This window comes from Acomys russatus, chromosome 27 (assembly GCF_903995435.1).
Source record: "Acomys russatus chromosome 27, mAcoRus1.1, whole genome shotgun sequence".
In the NCBI taxonomy this organism is placed as follows: Eukaryota; Metazoa; Chordata; class Mammalia; order Rodentia; family Muridae; genus Acomys; species Acomys russatus.
Genome location: NC_067163.1, coordinates 42,386,155 through 42,407,968, shown reverse-complemented (window position 1 = coordinate 42,407,968; position 21,814 = coordinate 42,386,155). Strand labels below are relative to the sequence as shown.

General features: G+C 39.4%; 1 protein-coding gene across 1 annotated transcript; it reads right to left on the bottom strand.

Moving 5' to 3' along the window:
• Positions 1–618: 618 nt before the first annotated feature.
• Positions 619–14,067, bottom strand: Spata4 (spermatogenesis associated 4). The gene is made up of 6 exons (XM_051169922.1): positions 13,844–14,067; positions 12,944–13,073; positions 12,415–12,533; positions 12,013–12,233; positions 8,542–8,658; positions 619–843 (listed from the first exon to the last, which is right to left on the bottom strand). The coding sequence occupies exons 1-6, from the start codon at positions 14,059–14,061 to the stop codon at positions 710–712; spliced, it is 939 nt and encodes a 312-aa protein (XP_051025879.1). The 5' UTR covers positions 14,062–14,067; the 3' UTR covers positions 619–709.
• Between the last annotated feature and the right edge of the window lie 7,747 nt (positions 14,068–21,814).

Sequence of the window (21,814 nt, the reverse complement as noted above, 5' to 3'; positions counted from 1 at the left end):
TCGAGGCCCTGCTTGGGACCAGAATTCCAAACCTTCCTCTTTGCAATATTTCTAGCCAGCAGTACATAGCTTAAGACAAGTCCTGTTGCCCTTATCACCAAAAAAGGACTGGAAAGTTAGGTATCTAAGACAGAACCCCCAAAATGGCAACGCTGATGGCAATATTTTAGGATGCTGTTCCAGGTCCCACCAGGGTCTCACTTTGCAAAGAGACTTGGTTTTGCTTAGAAGCAAAAAACAAACAAATGAACAAACAACAACAACAAAAACCCAAAAACCAAAAGAAACAAAACAAAACAAAATCTGAAGCATTCCCAGAAAACCCCTAGTGGCTCTCTAAGCATCCTGACCAGAGCAGCAGTTGGGGTACCTGAATGCTTATGATCACAACTGAAGACTCTCCAGAGTTCCCATGGTTACCCACCTGACTATTTCAAGTGCTTGAGTCCTCCCACTGAATCTAACCCTATATAATTTAACAAACTCTCCCAGCTTGGTGCTTTCTTATCCATAGAGTTTGACTGTCTTCAGTGGTTCCTTGATGCACCCACATACAACCTGGTTTTGGAATCACATTAAAAACAAAAAGCAATACTTTGTAGCCGAATTGCAGTTAAGACACCAATTTAAGTTATTTATTTTTTAAATGCATCCAAGACTGAGTGGACTGTTATATGCTCATATTGTGGTAGGTGGTAGTGACATCTCTTCAGAGGCATTTGTATGTGGCTTTCGTTGTTTCTTCCATATTTCTCATAGGTTTTGTAATGGACTCACAAGAAGGTTTTCCACTTTGCTTCACCTGAATTTCTGTATGTGGCTTGCCATCGTTACCTGATTTTCCTGGGATATTTAAAGTAATAAAGAATCAATTCTTTATTAATTTTTGAAATATCTATACCAATATCAGTATCTCTGTAACATGTCAAATATATCCGGAATAACAATAATCTGAGCACTGGCTATAATTAGTCACTTAGTAGAACTGGTTATAATTAATGAATTAGTAAAAAGAATATTTAAATCATATATAATGTGTTACCTCCTCCAAATTTATTAGCAGTGCCTAAAAATATCCAGGGTTTATTTTAGTACATTTGATATGACTCATGTATTTTTAGAAATTGCTTCAAAAAGCAGCTGAGCAAAGAGAGACATGGTTTCATACTTAGCTCTGGCAAGTATGCATGGCTCATAACACAGTTTATAGAGCTCCAATTACTCTGTTATCCATGATGGGTGCCCAGACTCCAGGTCATTCAGTTCCAATATGAGGGGCCACTGAAACTAAAACATTTGCCTTTATTGCTCCTTGAAACACAAAATTTAGGCAAGTACAGAAACTTAGACAATGTGTTTTACTGTTACTTGGGATTTTGTATTCCAGAGAACAGCCTGTAATTTCAGTGACGTAATGACCAAATGTGAACGGCAAGGTTCCTAGAGTGTAGTGCTTGCTTCTCCTCCTTTAATTAACTTTCAGTGTATGAAAGCTGACTTGACGTCATCATTTGTATCCGCTCATCAAAACTGACTGAACTGGAATTACTTGGATAAAAATAATAAATGTTTAAAATGTTTTTCAATATATTAAATAACCCAAATCAAATTCATACCATCCCTTGTGTGGCTAGAGTGAGTATCTGAGTAGCTCGAACAGGGTGGAGAGAGGTAAAGAGTGAGGTTGTGTGTTCAACATCCTATTCGAATTGGCCTTGTCCAGTGAGGTTATCCTTCCTCAAACTGATCAGCCATTTGGAAAAAGAAGAAAAATCACAAATCTTAAAGGCTGTCTAGAGGGCCATTAATAGGAATGCTGAAGGAAGATATGAGGGATGAAGTGTCTATGCAGCAGTAAGTTTTTCAAATGGGAAAAGCAAGCATGTGATCTATTTGAATGCTTTCTGAAGTAATGACAAGAGGCTGTTTACTTCTCTTGTTTTATTTTTTATGGTTTACTTTTTGATTTATTTGTTTAGACTCAGTGTCTCACTATGTAGTTCAAGCTGGCTTAACACTCAGACACTTCCTGCGAAAGCCCAGTAAATGATGGATTTAACCCCAGACAGACACCGCCTTGCCTAGTTTGGCATTCAGCTTTTGTAAATACCAGGTGAGTTTTTAGAGTGTCACACAGTAAACAACCACAATCATAATATTCTTTAGCAATTTAATTAGAATTGAGCATTCAGGTTTTTGCCTTGTTTTGTTACACTTAACTAGGTATCAAGCTGTTTTAGGATTACTACTGCTAAGCAACTTGGGGGGAAAGGGCTTATTTCAATCACAGTTCCATATCACAGTTCATCATCAAAAGCAGTGAGGGCAGGAACTCAAGCAGGGCAGGAATCTGGAGGCAGGAGCTGATGCAGAGGCCATGAAGGGGCGCTGCTTACTGGCTAGGTTCCCATAGGTGCTCAGCCTGCTTTCTTATAGAACCCAGGACTGTCAGCCCAGGGGATGGTATCACCATCAATCACGAACTAACAAAATGCCCTTCAGGACTGCCTACAACTCAGTCTTAGGGAGGCATTTTCTGACATTGAAGCTCCCTCCTCTCTGATGACTCTAGCTTTTGACAAGTTGACATAAAACTAGCCAGCACACAGGCCCTGTTCTAAATTATATTAACTAATTAACTCAGACGTGACCACTGTGGGAATGTGGAGGTCCAGGAGTTTGAATCCTGCCTCTCTTTCTTTTTAAATTTTTTTTTATTTTTTATAATGTATTCACATTACATCCAGATTGTTATCCCCTCCCTCTCATCTTCCCATTCCCACCCTTCCTCCCTCTACCTTCTGCTCTATTCTCCTCCCCTAGACCTCTGAGAGGGGGGCCCTCCTCCCCCATCTTCTGGCTCCAGCTTATCAGGTCTCATCCGGATAGCCTGCATGGCCTTCTTCTGTGTGCTTTCAGGGCCTCACCGCCAAGGAGAAGTGATAAAATCTCAGACACCAGAGTTCATGTCTAAAGATCAGAGATAGCCCCATGTCCATCCCACATGAAGGATCAGCTGTCCATTGGCTGTCTAAAGAGGGGGTCTAGGCTCACTGCATTGCATTGTCCTTGGTAGGTACATCAGTTTACGCAGGTCCTTCTGGCCTTGTGTTGTGGAGCTCCTGACCCCTCTGGGTTCTTCCATCACCCCCTCTTCCATACACCTCTCAGCACTCCTCCCAGAGTCCAGTTTCTAGTCCTAGCTTCTGTCCTGGTCCCCAGATGGGTAGAGTCTCTCAGAGGACCTCTATGTTGGGCTAATATCCCTTTATAAGTGACTATCTGTATGTCTTTCTGAATCAGGGTTACCTCACTCAGGATCATTGTCTCTAGTTCCATCCATTTGTCTGAAAATTTCAAGATTTACTTGTTTTTTAATAGCTGTGTAGTATTCCATTATGTAAAAGTACCATAGTTTCTTTATCCATTCTTTGGTTGAGGAACATCTAGGTTGTTTCCAGATTCTGGCTATTACAAATAAAGCTGCTATGAACATAGTTGAGCAAATGTCCTTGTTGTATGGTAGAGCATCTTTCAGGTATATGCCCAGGAGTGGTATAGCTGGGTCTTGAAGTAGCACTATTGCCAATCTTCTAAGAAAGAGCCAGATTGATTTCCAAAGTGGTTGTACAAGGTTACACTTCCACCAGCAATGGAGGAGTGTTGCCCTTTCTCCACATCCTTGCCAGCTTGTGCTATCACTTAAATTTTTGATCTTAGCCATACTGACAGGTATAAGGTAGAATCTCAAGAGTCATTTTAATTTGCATTTCCCTGATAAACAAAGATGTTGAGCATTTCTTTAAGTTTTTCCCAGCCATTTGATATTTCTTTGTTTAGTTCTGTATGCCATTTTTTAATTGGATAATTTGGTTTGGTGGTGTTTTAAGTTCTTGAGTTCTTTATATGTTTTGGATATTAGCCCTTTGTCAGATGTAGAGTTAGTGAAGATCTTTTCCCAGTCTGTAAGCTGTCACTTTGTTCTGATGACAGTGTCACTTGCCTTATAGAAGAAGTGTTTCAGTTTTATGAGGTCCCATTTATTAATTGTTGATCTTAGATCTTGAGCTATTTGTGTTCTGTTCAGGAAGTTGTCTCCTGTGCCAATTAGCTCATGTCTCCTTTTAACAGATTTAGTGTGTCTGGGTTTACATTGAAGTCTTGAATTCATTGGAACTTGAGTTTTGTGCAGGGTGCTAAATATGGATTCATTTGCATTTTTCTACATGTAGACATCCAGTTAGACCAGCACCATTTGTTGAAGAGCATTTTTCCATTGTATGGTTTTTGCTTGTTTGTCAAAAATCAAGTGTCCATAGGTGTGTGGATTTATTTCTGGGTTGTCAGTTTGATTCCATTGGTCAACCAGCCTATTTCTATGCCAGTATTATGCTGTTTTTATTACAGCTTGAGATCTGGGATGGAGATTCCTCTGGAAGATTTTTTTCTTGTGCAGGATTTTTTTTTTTTTTACTATTCTGGGTTTTTTTGTTTTTGTTTTGTTTTTTTTCCATATTGAGAATTGATCTTTCAAGGTCTGTAAAGAATTGTGTAGGGTTTGTTTGTTTGTTTTGTTTTGTTGGATAGTGATTGCATTGAATCTGTAGATTGTTTTATGTAAAATGGCCATTTTTATCATGTTGATTCTCCTAATCCATGAGTATGGGAGATCTTTCCATCTTTTGATGTCTTCTTCAGTTTCTTTCTTCAGACACTTGAAGTATTCCTCATACAAGTTTTCACTTGCTTGGTTAGAGTTACACCAATATACTTTATATTACTTGTGACTATTGAGAAGTGTGTACTTTTGCTAATGTCTTTCTCATCCCATTTGCCATTCGTGTACAAGAGGGCTATTGATTTTCTAAAAATTAACCTTGTATACCACTACTTTGCTGAAGCTGTTTACCATCTGTAAGAGTTCACTGGTGTAACTTTGGGGGTCACTTATGTAAACTATTATATCACCTGAAAATATTGATATTTTGACTTCTTCCTTTGTGATATGGATCCCCCATGTTCTCCTTTTGTTGTCTTATTCCCCTAGGTAGAACTTCAAGTGCTATATTGAAGAGATATGAAGAGAGTGGGCAGCCTTGTCTAGTCCCTGATTTTAGTGGAATTCTTTTGAATATCTCTCTATTTAGTTTGATGCTGGCTATCAGCTTGCTGTAATGGCCTTTATTATGTCTAGGTATGTGCTTTGTATCCGCGATCTCTCCAAGACTTTAAACACACATGGGTTTTGGATTTTGTCAAATCATTTTTCAGCATCTAAGGGGATAATCATGTGGATTTTTTCTTTCAGTTTGTTTATGTGGTGGATTACATTGATGGATTTCTGTAAACTGAAGCAACCCTCTATGTCTGGGATGAAGCCTACATGGTCACAATGGATAATATTTTGATGCGTTGTTGATTCAGTTTGTGAGTATTTTATTGAGTACTTTTGCATCAATGTTCATAAGAGAGATTGGTCTGAAATTCTCTTTCTTTGTTGGGTCTTTCTGTGGCTTAGGTAACAAGGTGACTGTGGCTTATAGAATGAGTTTGGTAATGATCCTTCTGTTTTCATTTTGTAGAATAGTTTGAGGAGTATTGGTTTCAGTTACTCTTTGAGGCTCTTGTAGAGTTCTGCACTGAATCCATCCACCCCTGGGCTGTTTTTGGTTGGGATATTTTTGATGACTGCTTCTATTACCTTAGGGGATATAGGTCTATTTAATTTCCTTGCTTGATCTTTATTAAACCTTTGTAAGTGGAATCTATTTCATTTTTTCTTAGGACTTTCAAGTGTTCCTTTAAATTGCTTGTATGTTCAAGGACATCTCTTTCTTTAGGTTGGGGAAATTTTCTTCTGTGATTTTCTTGAAAATATTTTCTGGTCCTTGGAACCTAGAATCTTCTTTTTCATCTATTCCTTTTTTTGTTGTTTGTTTGTTTGTTTGTTTGTTTGTTTTTAATTTCATCTTTTCATGGTACCCTTGATTTCTTGGATGCTTTGTGTCATAAACATTTTTGTTCTAATATTTTCTTTGAAAGATGTATCAATTTCTTCAACTGTATCTTTAGTGCCTGAGATTCTCTCCTCCATCGCTTGTATTCTGTTGATGATACTCTATGATTCCTGATCTCTAAGTTTTCCATTTCCAGGATTTTCTCAGTTTGTGTCATCTTAATTGATTTTAATTCTGTTTTCATGTCTTGAATAGCTTTACTCATTTCTTTCGCCTATTTGATTGTGGTTTTCTGCTTGTCCTCAATAGCCTCTATTCTTTTGTTTGTATTTTTCTGTAATTCTTTGAAGGATTTACTCATTTCCTCTTTATGTTTCTCAAATAACTGCATAAGCATAGCTTTACGGTCTTTTTCCTGAGATTCAGTGCATTAGAGTATCCACTGTTTTGGGGGGAAATTCTGATGGAGCCATGCTGTCCTGGTTTTGTTGATTGTGTTGTTACTCCTCTCTTTAGCCATCTTCTCTGGGGGCTCTGGTTTTCTAACTTTGTAGTCAAAGGGGTGAGTCCCTTGGGAAGGCAGCTGCACTGTTTACAGGTCTAGAAGACACTGCTCTCCTGGAAATTAGATTAATCTGAGCTCTCCACCTAGGATCCAGGATTCAGCAGTATTGCACTACCTTGTCTCCTCAGGGGGATCAGCAGCAAAGTAGAATATTGTCTTGGAGGTCAGAACACTGTACCTAGGATGCATATGTGGTTCTTGAGGATCCCATATGTGCAGAATGCAGGGCACTCATAGTTCATGACTTCTAAATCAGAGCATGGCTACAAACTCTTAGTTTGTCCCCTTCTGTTAAGAAGCCCCAAATTTGGGGTTTTGGATCCAGCAGCCTGTGTAACCGGTTTTGTTGCATGGATACTCAGCTCTAGTATGCGAGTATGCAAACTGTACATTGCTAGCAATTCCTGATTCCTAAGCCCAGGCCCAGATATCTGGCTTTGGGAGGTGGTGATGGTAGTGATGGTGGTGTGGGGTTCTGATCCTTCATAACTCCTATGTGGCAGTTTTCAGTGTGAGAAGCACCAAAGGGGTGTTTTGGATCCAGCATCCCATTCACTCACAAGTCTTGCTGTGCTGATCCTCTGGTCCCCAGGGGCCTGCACTCATCTCCAGTATTCAGAAGAGTGCAGAGTGCTCACAGCTTGTGACCAGAATTTGGTCATGATGGGGGGCGGGGAAGGGTAACTGGTTCTGATTTTCCCCAACTCCTGGCTTGTTCCCTTCATTCCTTTCAGTCGGTTTTGAAACCTTTGATCTTCTGCTCCCTAGACATGGTACGCACCAGATGCCATCATATTGTCACACAGCTGGGGTTTTTTTCCCCACCTTTCTTTCTTACACAGGAATCCACTGCTCCCTCCCACCATTTCCCATCCCTAGTTGGATCCAACAGCTGTAAGGAAAAAGAAACAAGGAGATGAGCATGGCACCAACTCCCCAGAGGTCTCCTTCCCAGAAAGGAACAGCCTCAACAAGCTGGAGCCTTTATTACAAATCCCAGTCACAGAAGGTGGCTTATAGAGGCTGAAAGACAGATGCATTCCTAGAACCTAGAGAAACTCTGGATATGTTTTCTCATATAAGCATTGCTAGACACATCTGCTAGGTTCTAACACATCAAGTGCTCTATGCCTCAGCTAGATGATGTTAGGGGGTGCGATGGGCAGCCTCATGTGTGGAAATTAAAATCTTAGCTCTGTAGGACACTTGTTCTATAATGCCACTAAACAATAGTAACTTATGATTTTTAAAAGGGATTAAAATACTTTTTAAAAAATAATTACAATATATATTTGTATATTAAAGGCTTCTAGAGGTTATAATTTTTATTGGATCTTTTGAGATTTGCTCTATTATATCTGATGGAAACAAAAAATACCTCTTACCTATTAAAATTTAACACTTAAAGAAACTTGTTCTAACATGAACAATTGTGTTCTATAAAGAGCTTGATAATATTCTAGACTTGTCAGATAAAATACAGAATACTCAGTAAATGACTATTCAAGATAAGCATTATTTTTCACCTTTTAAATGAAAATGTGTTCTAAGTAAATATGCTATTCATTATTGCCTTGTATAGCAGGAAAAATCTATAAACATTTAGAAGGCGAAGGCAGGAAGATTGTTGTAAATCAAAGGCTATCCTGGATGATAAAACAAGATGGTGTCTCAAAACAAAAACAAATTTTAAAGAATTTTAAATTAAAAATTAAATAAGAACACCTTGCTTTAGCTGCCTTTGAACTGGCTCATTGCCCAAGCTGCAGAGGACATGAGATTTGAGATCAATGAAGCTCCCCTTATTTCAAGCAGATGCACTTGAGGATATGAGAGAACTCAGATGGTTGATGTAATGTCAGTTGGGGAAGAATACCTTTGACTATACCACTACAGAGAAGCACTAAGTTAATAAATGGTGTTAATGTGACGTTCAAACCATCCTTTTCACTTACTCTAAAACTTTAAAGGGACAGTTTTACAAATTCAGCAGACAAAAAACTCAAAATCAAAACTTACGTAAAGCAGAGGCAGCTTTTTCCTTTGAAACCTTTCTTTTGTATCTGCGCCCACAGCTATGGACAGGAAGATGGTCGATTGTGATTTCTCCCACTGTTGGTTTGCAATCAAACCACCCTATAAAATACAAACACCAACGTCATCTTTAAAATTTATACATTCAATAATCCCATGTAGATGCTGGGAATTGAACTCGGGTCCTTTGAAAGATCAGTCAGTGCTCTTAACTGCTGAGCATTTTTCCAACCCCATCCCATTGGTCATTTTTTATGGACAACGTAGTCACTATACTTTAAACTTTTACCTTAAAGCCAATATCTTTATTTCCCTGTGATTTTCTAAAAATTTGTTGCTTCTATTTGCTTATTTTAGTGTGGGGGGAAAGGGGATGCATGAGTGTTATGTGTGCCTGTGGAAATCCGAGGATGGTTTGAAGGAGTCTCTTCTTTCCTTCTGCATCAAACACAGGTCATCTGGCTTTGTGCCACACTTCTTTTCCCATGGAAACTTCTGGGTGGCCTCTTCTGTTTTATAATAGTTTCATTCAAGATCTAAGTGTAACACATGCCAACAATTTTTTTTTGGAATGAATACACATAAACATCATTACTCAGCTCAAGATAAATCTTATGATGCCAATGCCCCAAGCAATCCACTGCTGCCAAAAGCATCCGACAAGAGCATTGACAACCATCACTTCAAGTTAGTTGTACTTATTTCTGTAAGTCATACAAATAAATCATTCAGCATCTAGTTTGTTCTGCAGACATGGATTTACTTCAGTGACAAAATTATTTCCACATTTCTCTAATTTACTTAAAAACTGTCCTATAAATTGCAGCACTTGAGCATTTTCTTTCTGCCCCTAAAGGCCCTTTCCATCTCTGTAACTTATCTTACACCAGGCTTCACACACATCACTCATGCCTTCTGAGGGAGGAAAAACCACTATCGGGAGCAGCAGCATTTCCATAACTATAACAATCTCTATCAACTGCTTTGGGAATAGATTTTTAAAAACTTTTACTATCGAAAGTACCAAAAATCAAGATAAGACCAATGAAGTGGCTCTGTGGATTAAAAGGTAAAGGAGGAAGGAGAGAACTGATTCCACAAAGTTGTCCTATAGCCATGTGTGCTATGGTATGCACCCAACCCCCCCCCACATACACACACACACTTACACACACATGCACACACACATATACACAAACACACACACACATACACACAACCCTACACACATATGCACACACATACAACACACACAACTCTACACGTATGTTCACACATAACCCTACACGCACATATACACACACATACACACATACACATACACACACATACACACACACATACACACAATCCTACATACACACAACCTGCACACACATACACACGCACACACACATACACACATACGACCCTACACACAGACACACATATACATACACACATACAATCCTACACACATACATACACACACACAACCCTACATACACATAACTCTACACACACACACAGAGATACACTAAAAATATGAAAAATGTGAATCACCAAAGGAGCCTGAAAGAAGACTGAGTATTATTTAAAGAATGAGAAAAGTGACCGTGTCCATATGAAGGCTTGTTCAAATGAAAACAATATACAGGAATAAAGATGAAGCATTAAATGAAATAAACATTCAGAAGTTGTTGTTTTAAAAGTAATCTAGCTGGGGTGTGGAGACTGTGTCTTGTGCTTTTAGTTTTTCTTAGTTTTGTCTTTTTTATTTGACAGAGAGAGAAAGAACGTGTGGAGTTGGAGTAGGAAGGGTGAGGAGGAGATGGCAGGGGTTGGGGAAGAACTTTCATCAGAGTATATTGTAAAAAACAAAAAACAAAAAACAAAAACCTTAGTTTTAAAAAAAATGGGTGGGAAGACGAGGAGGACCAGAGAGGAGAATATATTGTTGGAAAATTTTTTCTCAATAAAAGAAAAAAAAGAATTTCTCAGAAAAACAATAACTAAAAAAGATTGAAGAAATTCACCTTTAAAAAAAAAGGAAAAGAAGTATTGATAAGGCAGGGAGATACAACTAAGTAGTAGTGAACTTGCCTAGCATCTATAAGGCCCTGGATTCAATCACTAATATAACACATGCACAATATGCAAACCAGTGTATGTGTGTGTGTGGCCAAAGTTAAGAAGTACATGATAGTATATATAGCTTAACTTTATTTTATCTAGGAAACTATCAACCAAAGAAGGAAGACAGTGGTTTCCCTGGGAGGAGCATGTGATGAACTCAGTCAAGCAGGCTCCCTGTAGAGAATGGGGAGGTGCTAGTAACATGCCATTTCTTTGTTTGTTTGTTTGTTTGTTTTTGTTTTTCAAGACAGGGTCTCTCTCTATTAGTCTTGGCTGTCCTAGACTCACTTTGTAGACCAGACTAGCCTTGAACTCACAGCAATCCACCTGCCTCTCCCTCCTGAGTTCTGGGATTAAAGGCATGTGCCACCACGCCCAGCTAACATGCCATTTCTTAAACTGCACCAAGATGCACAGCTGCATACCCTGTCAGCAAGTAATGTTTAACTGTAATATTTAAAACATACAGATTTTAAATATAAAATCCCTCAAGAGGATCAACGCCTTGTAGGCTTTGTTCACAAACTCATGAATAGGTCCCAAGATCATAACAAATCAAGAAAGAGAAATAATATATGAGTGTGGAAAATGAACGGATTTGGAAGACAAAGCCCCACAAAGCACTCATGGATAGGCTTTCCAAATAACCCAAATGTGCAGAAGAATTCAAGCGGTGGCCTTCCAACTTCTGGATACAAGTGAGAGAATACAGTTCAAAGGGAAGAAATATCCTATTGACACACATAATTTGAATAGTTGGAATTATACAGAAATGATCAATCTTCTATCTGTGCAGTACAGTCAGTGGATTAGATAGAGATATGAGAAAGATTTAATAAAAAGGCAAAAATGGAGATAGTGATAGAGCTAGAATACCACTTTCATTCACTTTGCCACTTGCCAAGGAGAACTGATGGACAGTACGGCAAGAGTTTAAGATGACTTGATAATTATTTTGGCCAAGCTTTGGAAAGATGCCCTTCCATCTACATACCAACAAATATATGATGGAAAAAAGTATCTCTGACCATATTCTCCCAAATAGCATCCAGAGTGAATCATGTTAATCTATTCTATTCCCAACAACTAAAGGATCACTTAAGTCAAATAAATGCTTGATATGTGAACTATTTCTCACAAAGGTTTAACTAATAGACTGACAAACATGTTCTAAAAACGAGTTTCTATCCCTCCGTATCTTGGGCTTCCACAGAAAGGAATGAACTGAGAGGTACTCTACTTCAGTAATAATTAATCATTCTAGTGCATGATTTTCTCTCATCCTACCGTAACATGAGTCTTACTGATTTCACAACTCACTTGTCTTCAGGGAAGGCTTACCTGGATTCAGTTTTCTACTTAATTTTCTTTGCAACATTTGTAAAAGGCAGAGGAATTCTATCTTGAGTTCATTGCTGAGTACATTGGGGTTGCTTAGCAGTTCTGATAACCTAATGTTATCTTTAATAGACTTCGAAATTGTAGACCTTGGCACCAGGGGCAAACGCATTTGGTAACTATAGTCGGTGAAATTGGCAAACTCATCCTGGATACTTTTAATTCTGCAAAGAAGAAACAAAGTATCATTGGCAGACCACAGCTTATTACAAAGTATCATTGGCAAACCACGGTTTATTAGAGAGCTTTATAAAGTCACAAGTTTACATTAAATTATTTTTTTAGAACACTGTAAACATAATAAATAAATCTTTACAGAAGAAAAGAAAATTTCAAGCTACTTACTCTTGGTGTGTTAGTAATGTGTAAACCTCCTGTATCAGTATTTCGGGCACCCCGGCTTTACAGTGAATTGTTCCATGGATTAGTTCTTTAGGTAGTTTAAATTTTTTTTTGGCTAGAAACTTTAATAACAGAAATAAAATATTTCATTATTAAATCCTATGAAAAATAACCAAAACACTACAAATTTACTTTAACCAACTCTCTTCTCTTTTTAACTAATTTTTATGTTAATTATTAACATTCACTATTGTTCTGCTAGAAAGCCACTATCACACACCACACTGATCGACATATGCTAAATTTCATAGTTTATAGTTTTGTAATATAAACAATTGGAATTTGGCAAGCCAGCTATATCCTAGATTTGACATAATATCTCTCTGTGTCTGTGTCTGTCTGTCCCTGTTCTCTGTCTCTGTGTGTCTCTCTCTCTCTCCTGTCTTTCTGTTTCTCTCACACAGAAGTAATGTAAATAGTGTACTTTCTAAAACAAACTCCAGAATAAACTGTTGCTAATTTGGAAATTTACCTTCTCTATCTGCGCCCAGTTATCCAACTTGACTTTTAAGGAGGTTCCGTTTTCAAAGGACGATAGTCTAAGGTCCCAGGGGTAGTATATACAGAATATCTCTGCAACTAGGTAGCCATTTGAAAAATCCCTGATGAATAATAATAAGGAAATAATTAAGTTAATTTAAGTTACATAATGTTGTAATTAACGGCTGTCTAATACCTCATATTGACAAGCTACTGGAAAAACATATGTTGGTTCATTTCTTTGAGGACAACTCTCAATCGGAAGGCAGCTTGCTAACATTACTGTCTAAGGCTTTGGTGCTCCTTTAATGAATCCAAATTATTAGATTTGACAGTGTTTCTAAATGATTAAATTCACAGTTGAAAGTTTCACAGATGTTTGTTTGAAAACCCCTATAACGAAATCATTAAACTAGAGTTTTTCTGTGAAAAAGCCTTGGTTTTCATTTTTATGGAATTTTGTTCACATTCCATATTAAAGGCCAGTTACATTCGGTGTAGTTTCCGTTAAACAGCAGCTTTTAAAATTTTAAGTAGAACACTCAAAACTACATAACTTTCCTAAAGGAAAATAAATTGATCCTATCATTAATACAAAAACCACCCTGCCTTAGTTAGCAAAGCATTCCAGCTCAGCTTAAGTCTACAATTTAATGATCAGTTGAATAAAACCAAATTAACAGAATGTTTCGTGTTTTTCTGGAGCTTCCTATCTTGATGTGTATGCCTTGTGGAGTGAGCGAGCACCCTGTGGCTGGGGAGGGTGTCTCCATCCTCAGCAAAAGCCAGGCCAGGGTGGCCAAGCCTAGGTTTAGGGAGCCTGAGCTGACCGCCTCAGGTGGCGGAGGAGACCCTGAAACCTGAGGCACTTGGTCCCGGCTAGCTTCAGCACCTGGTGACATTCCTAGGGAAGAAGCTGAGATCCAGGGCCTGGAGCCAGCGCAGGACGGACCGAGACAGGCGAGAGTTCCTCGGGGGATGCGGATACACCAGACGTGCTTTTGGTTTCCTTCCAGCCGTAACTGCAGCCGGTAAAGAAGGTGGGGCCGGCTTGCTTGGGGCTGCCGCCGGCAGTGACGAAGGCTCCTCAGCCGGGCCGGCGGCAGCCATAGCACTTTCTGGGTTTCTATGGTAACAGAGTAGCCGAGTGCCAGAGGGAATGGGGGTGGGACGCTTTGCGTCGAGGGGCGGGGCTTAGGCCTTCAAGCAGCTTTAAAGCGCTACAGTAGGTTAGGGTGCACTGCAGTGTATTGGGGTCCAGAATCCCATAGGACCTTAAGAGTCTGAGGAACTTAAACCTTAGACAGAGCTTCAGGTGGAAATTGTTGGCTTCATTTGCAATATGTTGAGAGATCTTTTTATATCCCGGTTCACAAATTTTATATTGTACGTATTATGGTCTGTCAGCCAAAGGCCAATGTTCAATAAAGCATTTTGAAGAGAGAAGTGAGAGAGGTCTAGAAGACTGTAAATGTTTTTTTGGAGCGGCAAGGTGTGGGAGTGGGAGATAGAATTGGGAGCCGCGGGAACTTAGTTTCAAGAATAGAACTTTAGAATTTATCATACCTATTTTCTAAGCAATTATATCAAATGTACATTAAAGTCACATATTTTTAAACAATTTATAGATTATATTTTTATACTTCAAGATTTCTTGGATATATAGTTCCATTCAAAAATATTTGCTGAGTCTTTTTTCTGTGCCAGTAACTGATCTAGTCACTTGTAATTCATTAGCAAGTGATGTAGAAAACGAAAAATTATTTCAAAGAGGTCATAGGCATTTGTAAATTAAATAGATATGCAGAAAAGAGAATGATAATCCCTTAAAACCTTTAAAGCAAAATTATATTTAATGTCAAATATGAATACATATTCCACATGTAAAACATAGACTGGATCTTGGTGGTACTCCATAGTTTTTTTTTTTTTTTTTTTTTATTGAATGTTTATTTATATGTGTGCTCATTAATAAGGTAAACTAACCTGAGTTTGTATATGGTTAAAATGAGGGATGGCTCAGATGGTCAAAGCACTTGCTCCTACACCTGGACTACTTCAGTTTGGTCAATGGTAGAGTGAGAACACCAACTCCTCCGGTTGTCTTTTGGCATCGCATGCACTCATGGCACATAAGTGCCCATGGAAACACTTACATTACAAATGCAATTCTTAAAGACGACAATGAAAGAGAGAAATGAAGTACCTTGTTTGCTCTTTGCAAGTGATATTATGTCTCATCAATGATTCATTCATGTCTTATGTGAGCATCTTTAAGATGCCATGTTAAGCCATGAGGTAGATCTTCACTGCCTATTGTTGTATCCTCTAGACAGAGATAGGTGTTTGTAGTTAAATCAATTTAATATATTCAGTAGTACTAGATACCTTTCATCTCTCCAATAGCCATATGTAATCCTCTTTACCATAGAAGATAGAACTGATAAGGGCTTCATCACTGTGGGGACTTTTTATAAGGTACAAATATATTTACATAGATGAAGAGATTACCTACACTGACAAGTTCTGCCGTGTAGGGAAATACATATAAGGTGTGTGTGTGTGTGTGTGTGTGTGTGTGTGTGTGTGTAGGGGAGGCGGACAATAATGGAACACGTAATTTGGCCTGGGGGAATCTACCACATATTCTCAGAGAAGTTGACCATTCAACTGGATTTCATAAGGCAGAATTCCAAGTTAAAACACAGTTTCAGAACCTGGAGAGCTGGCTCAGAGGCTAGCAGCACATACTGCTCTTGCAAGGGACTGAGTTCAGGTCCCAGAACTCTGCCAGGCACCTCTGGTCTCTATAGAGTATCTGTACTCACATGTATGTATCCACACACATCTACACATAACTAAAATAATATGTTTAAAACAAGCCTTAAAGAACTGGTTATACTTATTAGTCATGCGACTGGGCAAGTTATTTAACCAACCTTAGTTGTAAAATATGAAAATAAGATAAATGGAACTTTTTAGAAGGTTTGTAAGGATTTAATAGAGAAGTCAAAAGTGTTTTTCTTAAAGAAGAGAGGAAACAGGTAATAATTTGTCCTCAGTGTAAGTGAGCACTTCTGTGACTCTGGAAATATGTTTCATAATAGGTCAAAGGAAAGAATGGTTAATGTGAACAATGATATAGATATTTTTTTCTTTTTGAGACAGACAGACACACACACATCTGAGTCTGGTTTTTGTTTTTGTTTTTGGTGGTGTGTATATATGATTTCAAAACTAACCATTTTGCATTAGACAATAAAAAGGCTGTTAGCTAGTTACACCAACTCTAGCTTTTCCTGTAAATGTAGTTTTTATTTCCTCAGCTGAGGGCATGAGATGAAAGCTATACCCAAGCTTTACTAATACATGGCTTGGGCTGAGCCCAGAGCATTTGTGTCTAACTATCCCTAAGCCTAGGCCTGGAAGCTTCTGGCCTCCCTACAATCTAATCTTCTGCAAGGCCAGACCTTGAAGGCTTCAGCTTCCAGTCTCTGTCTGCTAACATAGGCCTAGAATGTTTGCAGTAAACTTCTGTAGGGGAAGCCTTTCCCTTCAGACCTGTAACACTTCCAGGGGCTCAATCCTGGGGGCAGGCTAACTCTCCTTCTCTCAGTGCTAGACTCAGATTGCCAGAGTCTATTCCTGGAAGCCCAATTGAGAGCCAGAGTTCAGGGTTGATGCAAAAGCAAAGGAATTTTATTGAGCCGACGTGCCGGGGTCCACCAAACTCAGAAGAGTTGGGGGACCTTGTCCTGCAAAAGCTGAGGGTTTAAATACCCTTTACGGAAGCAGAACTCAGCACACAGTGGTTAGTTAACAACAAATTGACTAACAAAGGTGACCGTTTGGGGGTTGGGGGCAGTTGATTCTGGCAGATACAGGGACATGGCCTTTTCTCAGAGAGGCCTGTAAATTCCAATCAGGGTGAGGTAGAGACAGTAAATTCCAAGCCAGCAGGTGGAGGGCTCTTGCTCGGCTAACAATGTTAACTTGTTCTGTTTGTCCCTCTTATCAGCTTATGATGCTATTGCTAAGGTGGCTGAGCTCAGGCCACCTGCAATCTTATATCAGCACTCTGAAGTTCCCTGTAGTTCTTTGTCTAGGTGTGGGACCCCCATGACATTTCACGCTTCCCTGTTAATGTGCCCATAGATATTCCCATTGTTTTATGAATATCTGGAAACAAATTCTCCATTAGGCTTACAGAAAGTGTGTATGCATGAACACCAACACAAGATTTGGTTGCTAAGGCCTGCAGAGGTAAATTAGCTACCCTCTGGGGTTTAATTCTAGAGTCTCACTCTAAAGTTGGAATTTTATTTCTGTAATGTGTCAGTTATAACATACTCTATGCTTCTGGCTTCTCTTTTGCTAAACATCTGTTAAGCTCTACCAATAAAGGAGATGGAAGAACCCAGAAGGCAAGAGGAAGAGAAGCAAGATTTGCTGTTCCCTGTTTGCTTGCTATTCATTTCCGTGTTACCATAGCAGCAAAGCCTTACCTGGCACTGGCTTTTGATTCCAGTATAAAATCCAATTTTCCTTTCTTTTGCTTTATTTTTTTTTCCTCCCGCTCTTGCCTGGTTTTATCAAATTCTCACAGGGATTTTTAGCAACCACCCACAAGTTGTCCTCCTGAAGTCTGAGACCTACATTTGTTCTCAGATGGTCCCGTGACGCTCCTGAAATACAGCACTGGCTAGGGACACCTCTGCTCAGAATTCTGATTCCACAGGGGTTTGCCTCCAAGCCCCAGGCTCATAAACCTTCAGCATCCCCAGTGAGGTTGACAATTGCTTCCAGAAGCATCAATAGCAATAGTAGTTTGACATTCCTATTTTAGCTGCTCAGTTTTTAAGCCCCGCTTTCCGTGATTAGTGCACAGAGCAGCTTCACTTTTCTGATAGGATGCTGATTAATACCTTGAAGAAAAGACATTCCCCTCCTATGAGCTCACCTACCTTTTACTAAGGCATCTAAGGGACTAGCTGGGTTGTTATTGTTGTAACTCCCTTGAGAAGAAACTTCTCTCACAGCCATAAATAAATATTTCCAGCCCATCAAGGCAGGAGACTGGCCAGGCCCTGACCTAGAGGAACAAAAAGAAAATAAAGCCCAAATTCAGGCTAAAAGTCCCTCTAATCCCTGAATTTGCCCTAAAGTCATGCCACAAAAATCCCTTGAATCCCAGGCCACCCTGGAAAGCCCCACTCTCCCAAGAAAAAACAAACAACAACAATAAAAAACCCCAAAACAAAACCCTGTATAAAGCTTGCCTCCTGCCCACTTCTTTGGTGCTCCTCTCTGGAGCACAGGCTGCCAGCCTCCCTCCAGTGTTTTTCCCAATAAACGTCCTGTGTGAGATTTGTTGTGCGGTGTGACTTTGTGGTATTCTTGGGTTCCTGGCTGCCAGGATACCTTTCCCCTCAGAGCTGTAACGCTTAAATGCAGTGTGGTGTGACTCTCCCTGTGAGATCTCTGTGTTAAGGGGCAGAGAGCAAACGTCTCTGTGCTCTCACTTGAATTTGTTCAAGTTTACTTGCTCATCACATTACTGGTTAAAGAGACAACGCTATCAAGAATAGTAAATGGTATGACGGTTTTGTTTCTTCTGTCTAGGGAGTTTTGTTTGCTTTCTATTTTCAGTAAAGACTATCTGAAGAGAGTTACCCTATTTGTTTCATAGATCCTGCAGAAGACATCAGACGCTGAGAACAGTTACTTATTTCAAATGATTAAATCCCTCAAGTGATATTATTCGTTTAAATGATTTTGATGCTAATAAGTCGGGAAACGTTTTGTCGTTCATCTACTCATTAGTATCAGTTACTCTACTATATCCAGGCTAGATATATAATAAAAGCATTCTCAACAGTAATATTTTGAAAATACATTCCTGCCTTTATCTATGTTACAAGTGAACGGCGGAGGTTAGAGGTGAACAGCGGAACTGTACAGAGGAATGGAATCACACCACGCAGCAGATCCAATTAAGAGGTTTAATAAAGGAATACAAAGACCATCTCTGGAGACACACGTGGGGAGAGAGAGGGAAAGAGGGAAGGAGGGAGGGAGGGAGGGAGAGAGAGAGGGAGGAGAGAGAGAAATGGGAGTTCTCTTTAAAAGCTGTCTAGCGCATACACATGCGCAGAAGGTACACATGTGGCTTAGGGGGCTTGAGTCCGGCCGGCGGGGGGTGGTGGTGGTGGTGGTGGTGGTGATGTGTAGCCTGTTTTCCTGCTGTCATTAGGACCTTCAGAGGTGACTGCATTGCTGCCTGATTACTAACATTCCTCACTTGTGGTTATTATAAAAAGAAATGAAGAACCGTGGGGTGGGGTGAAGTGAAGGTGGGAGAAGAGGATATGGGTGGAGCTTTGTTTATCACCCTACTTCCTGCTGACAAGGGGCGTTGTCTTTCTCAGGATGTGCTAGTTTCCACCATCAGGGCATGTTTGATTGTCGATGGCATCTGGTTCTCTGTTTAAGGGGTAAAAGACAACTCATTAAGAGTTTGGTTAGAGATTTTTTTTTTTTTTTTTTTTTCTTTTCTTTTTTTTTTTTTTTTTTTTTTTTTTTGGTGTTGGAGGAATGTAGAGAAGAAGTTAATAAAGAAGGAAGGTAGGGCTGCTTTTTTTAAAAATAGATTTTCTATGAAGATCTAGCCACAGATTTAACTTGGTGGAATCGGGAAATGGCCTCAAGGATATTTTGTCAATAATTTTATTTCTCTGTTTCCCTATTTTATTCTTGTTTGTTATCTCAAAACTCTGACCTTACAAACTGGATGACTGACGACATTAGAGAAGTTTCTTGCCAGTAAGATGGCAAGACTGGTTTGTTATCAGCACCAGCAGACTCTGTAGCCCACGTGTAGTTGTAATTGTAATGTAAATGTAATTGAATTCCCACAGAATTCCTTATAAGGAACGACAATAACTAAGAAGTGAAGAAATACGATGGAAGTAATCATAAACCCCCGGCGTGAGGTATTTCTCTCTTATTGCCATCTACTGCTGTATAATAAAACTATCATGACATTTACTGGTTAAATCATATAAACATGCATTACTTTCATACAATCATAAGGAGCAGCCCTTGGGCTGGGCTCAAGTTGCTCTGTTTGTTGGCCCTGCTTAAAGTCATTAACGTGGCTTTAGTTTTCAGCTGTTGCCTGGGCAGCACCACCCCTGATGGCCACTAGTGGTTGTTTGAATGAGAATGCCTCCCACAGGTCCATGCATTTGAATACATCCTTCCCAGTTGGTGGCCCCATTTGGGAAGGCTTAGGAACGGATCACTTTAGTGTAGGAAATATATTACTGGATGTAGGCATTGAGGTTTCAAAGCCAATGTGCATGCCCAGTGCTCTATCTCTGTTTTGAGATTTTGATTCATAACAGCAGAAAAATTCTAGTTATGAAGTAGCAACAAAAAGAATTTTATGGTCACCATACCATGAAGAGCTGGATTAAAGAGCTGCAGCATTAAGAAGTTTGAGAACCATGGCTTTAGAACCGTAAGCCCAAATAAGCTGTTTCTTCTATTAATTGCATTGAATATGGAGATTCATTAAAATAATAAAAAAGTAAGTAGCACACCACACTTATGTGTTTGGTTCTTGGCACTGGCTGTTACTAAGTCCTCTTTCTCACCTTCTAGTATGCCAACCTAGGTTTGTTTCCTTGGTGGTCTCAGTGTTCCTGATGGAGACAGAAGCTGAAGTTTTCAGTGATATTTCATAGTGAGCTTAGTCTTGGCAAAAAATAGGACCCACCCAAACGTGAGTCAGAGAATCAGATTCTTCCTCTTGAGAGCAGTAAGGAGACAGCCTACATGGCAAAGATGTGTGCAGTGAGAAGAGGAAATCTTCTGGCAATTTTCAACAACTATACAGTCCTTCCTTTGCTCTCAAAATGGAGTATAATTTGATTTTATCTAGGTAGTTTTCCCAGGAAGGATTTAAGACAGTGGTCCTCAATCTACCTGATGCTATGACCCTTTAATATAGTTCCTCATGTGATGACCCCCCCCAAAACCACAAGAAACACATTTTATATGATTTAACCAATAAAATTACTTTTGCTGCTACTTCATAACTGTAATTTTGCTACTGTTATGAATCATAATGTAAATATCTGTGTTTTTTTTTTGTTTTTTTTTTTTTCTGTTTTTATTTTTATTTATTTATTTATTTTTTTTTTATTAATTTATTCTTGTTACATCTCAATGTTTATCCCATCCCTTGTATCCTCCCATTCCTCCCCCCCCCCCATTTTCCCATTATTCCCCTCCCCTATGACTGTTCCTGAGGGGGATTACGTCCCCCTATATATTCTCATAGGGTATCAAGTCTCTTCTTGGCTACCTGCTGTCCTTCCTCTGAGTGCCACCAGGTCTCCCCCTCCAGGTGACATGGTCAAAAGTGAGGCACCAGAGTACGTGAGAAAGTCGTATCACACTCTCCACTCAACTGTGGAGAATATTCTGACCATTGGCTAGATCTGGGAAGGGGTTTAAAGTTTACCTCCTGTATTGTCCTTGGCTGGTGCCTTAGTTTGAGCGGGACCCCTGGGCCCAAATCTGCCTATCATATTGTTCTACTTGTAGATTTCTAGGACCCTCTGGATCCTTTTATTTTGCTGTTCTCCCATGCGTCTCTCATTTAGAGTCCCAATAGGATGCCTTCCCCTCTGTCCCAGTTTCCTGGTAAGTGAAGGCTTTCGTGGGACATGCCCCTTGGGCTAGTATGCAGATATAAGTGAGTATATACCATTTGATTCTTTCTGCTTCTGGGTTAACTCACTCATTATGATCATTTCTAGCTCAATCCATTTATCCACAAATTTCGGGAATTCCT